General features: G+C 42.2%; 1 protein-coding gene across 1 annotated transcript in view; it reads right to left on the bottom strand.

Moving 5' to 3' along the window:
• Positions 1-2,534: 2,534 nt before the first annotated feature.
• Positions 2,535-3,462, bottom strand: part of LOC109376556 (CXXC-type zinc finger protein 1-like) — a 7,174-nt gene continuing 6,246 nt past the window's right edge. Inside the window, 2 exon segments of the mRNA XM_019632531.1 lie at positions 2,535-2,681; positions 2,758-2,910. Of these exon segments, the coding sequence (XP_019488076.1) occupies positions 2,535-2,681; positions 2,758-2,910 (300 nt within the window).

The raw sequence follows: 3,462 nt of genomic DNA, 5'->3' as shown, positions 1-3,462 counted from the left end.
GCAGTATAGTAGTTGTCAGAGGGAAAGGCGGGGAGGGAGGAGATAGAAAAGGGTAAAGGGGGTCAAATATATGGTGATGGTAGGAAATTTGACTTTGGGTGGTGAACACACAATTTAATATACAAATGATGTATTATAGAATTGTACACTTGAAACCTATATCATTTTATTAACCAATGTCACCCCAATAAATGTAATTAGGAAAAGACAAAGTCCTAGTGTATAATCTGCACCTAACAGAGAATAGTTTTTTCTCTTATATCCATGAAAATTTTACAAAATTTAGTTGACTGTCCAGACCACAAAGAAAATCTTGAATAATGTTTACAAGTTCATATTCAACAGGGTATATTCTCTGATCATAGTGTAACCATATTTCAAAAAAAGAAAAAAGAAAAGACATTCAAACTACTTTAATCAGTTAGAAACTGAGAAGCTTTCCTCAATAGCTAGGATCAAAGTGAGAAATCAATTCTGAAGTTGCACCTTTCGTTCCAGAGTTTATGAGATACAGCTACATTTAGAGGAAAGTATATACCTTCAAATCCATTACTATATGCAAAAAGGAAAATCAAATATAATCGAGTTAGGAATTTGGATTTCATTCATATGTGGAATATAAAACAAAAGCAACAAACAAAACAAACAAAAAACAAACTCATATTGGGAATAGAGTCAATGGAATTGTAACAGCTATATATGATGTCAGAGGGGTAGCAGATTGGGGGAAGAGGATTATCACTTTGTGAGGGGAGTAAATGTCTAACTAGTACATTGTTTTGTACACCTGAAACTAATTAAAAAAAAACTCATAGGTAGAGACAACAGAATGGTGGTTACCAGAGGGGCAAGGTGTAGAGGGAGGATGAAGAGGGCCAAGGGGGTCAAATATATAGTGATGGAAGGAGACTAGACTTTGGATGATAAGCACCCAATAGAGTATACTGATGTTGTATATTATAGATATTATCATGTATACCTGAAATTTATATAATGTTATTAACCAATGTTACCCCCTAATAAATTTTATAAATATAAAAAAGGAATTAGAAAAAGAACAAGCTTAAGTAAACACATGAAAAGGAATCACAAAACAAAAAAATCATTAAGTGGCAACTCACAAAAAATGCAAGCTTAAATAAGTTAAATAAACTTAGGGAGTATAAACAAAACAAAAACTGGTCCTTTCAAATAATTGATTATATGAATCAGCCCCTAAGAAATCTGATCAAATTTTAAAGAAAGGAAAAAATACAATATTCTTAATAAAAAAGGAAATGTTGCATCAGATAGGTAGTAACATAAACTAGTTATAGTGGAATATGAGATATAAGTCTATAGCAACATACTTAAACATTTAGGTGAAATATGTGAGTCCCTGAGGAAAATGTAATTCTGAAAATTAATGAAAACTTCATAAAGGACCCGTAAGTATAGAAAAAGTAGGAAAAGTAGTCCAAGTCTGTCATTTGCCACATACCAGTACCTACAGGCAGCATTACCAGACACACACACTTCCACTGCACAGAAGGCCTAGCTAGGGTTGGCAAAGGTAGATGTGGTAGAGGTCCCAGTCCCCTATGGAAACCCTATAGGTGTGAAATGGGAATGACCAGATGTGGACTCAGTGGACAGAGAAGGCTGGAAAGCATCTCCAGAGCAAGGTGTTGGGAAGAAGACAGGATGTGATGTGAAGGGCTGTGGGGAGACAAACCAGGACTAGACCGGCAGGGGCCAAGGTTAACAGAAAAGGCTGGGACCTCATGAGATGGTCAGGGATAGAACAAGATGGGCGGAGGCAGGGCACAATTGCCATGACACCTTGAATTGTCCTCAGTGTCCCAAAGTGGAATAATCAGGGAGGACTATCCCATATTCACCTATCCCCGATTTCAACATTTTCCCAACACCTCTGGCCTGAGGAATATTAACAATTACACAGAACTTGGTGAATTGGCTGTGCACTAATCAGGCACCAACCTAATGGCCTAGGGTGGGGGACTGCAAGGAACATGGGTCAGGACCACTTGATCCCCTTCATAAAGTCCCATCTCCCCTGACAGAAGAGGACCCACCTAGCACTGAGTGGGCATTACTTCATAGCCACCCCTGCATGGGCACTGCAGTTTGCTCCTAAATACAGTTGCATTGTCACTCACCACCATCGGAGGTTCAGAATTGGGTTTGTGGCCAGAGAGATGGGGTTGTGGGCCATCAGGGGATGTTAAAAGGCCTTGTTCTTTCAAACTTCATTAACAAAACTCTGGGCAACGGGAGATGAGAGCAAGGCAGATCCCCTGGCACCTCCCAGGTTCAGGGAAGGAAGATAAAGAGTGATGGAGGAATAGATGGAAATGGAAGAATTTTGAGGACCCCTCTCCCAAGAAGGGGTAGACAGAGACAGGAGAGCAAATGGTGAACAGAGAAGCACAGAGACACTCTGAAATGCCCTGAGAAAGAAGTAGTTAAATAAACAGGTGTATAAGGAACTCCCTTACACAGAGTATTGGGTAAGGACCTCAGCTGAACAAGGCTCAGCTGTCTACTCTGGAGCGCAGGTCAGAGGTGAGCGGGTCATGCTGGGTTGTCCGATGAAGCATCAGGGCCACCAGACCTGCCCGGTTCATCATAGCTGTGCGCACCTTGAGCTCCTCCATATTCAGGTCTTCCAGTTTCTGGAGCTGTGGGATGTAAGCATGAGAGAGGGAGTTCAGGATCCTATCCTGCACCCCAGCCCCACTAAGTATCATAGCTTACCGCACGCATGCGCTGTAGGTCCACTTCAGCACGCCTTAGCTTCTCCCAGCAATAGTGGTAGTTGCACAAGCGTTTGGGGAGGTGACAGAAATTATCAGTGAGCTCAAAGACATTGTGCACTAACGGGCAACCACACACCTCATCATCCGGTACCTGTAGGGGGAAAATGAAGAATAATGAGGTGTGGCGGAAGATAGCAATGGAGGGTGATCAAGCAGGCATGATGAGAGGAATAGGGGAATGGAGGGCAGTTGGGAAGAAAGGAGAGAAGTGAGGAATGACCAAGCAGGGGTACACAGAAGTTCGGTGATTAAGTAGAGAAGAGGGGGAGAGAGGGTATGATCAAGCATGGAGGATGGAGGAAGAAGTTAAACAAGCAGGGATGGAGAAATGGAAGTGATCGGGCAGGAAAGACAGAAGAACAGAGAGATCAAACAGGAAGGAAAGGAAAGGTGGTGGGGAGGTTTGACAAGGAGAAGTAGCTTAATGAGAGTTGGTAAGGCATGGAGGAGGTGAGGAATGAGACAGAGAGGGTGGAAAGAATGGGGGCTGACAGGGACATGAAAGACAGTTCGAGGAATATAATTAATAATGTTGTAAATATTTTGTGGGGTGTCAGGTGGTCACATGTCTTGCTAGGGAGACCGCATCATGGATGGGGTAGAGGCTTGATCACTGCACTGTACACCTGAAGCTGATGTTGTA

The sequence above is a fragment of the Hipposideros armiger genome, unplaced genomic scaffold, assembly GCF_001890085.2.
Source record: "Hipposideros armiger isolate ML-2016 unplaced genomic scaffold, ASM189008v1 scaffold_1151, whole genome shotgun sequence".
Taxonomy (NCBI): Eukaryota; Metazoa; Chordata; class Mammalia; order Chiroptera; family Hipposideridae; genus Hipposideros; species Hipposideros armiger.
Note: the sequence above shows the minus strand (reverse complement) of the source record. Positions and strands in the feature narration are given on the sequence as shown.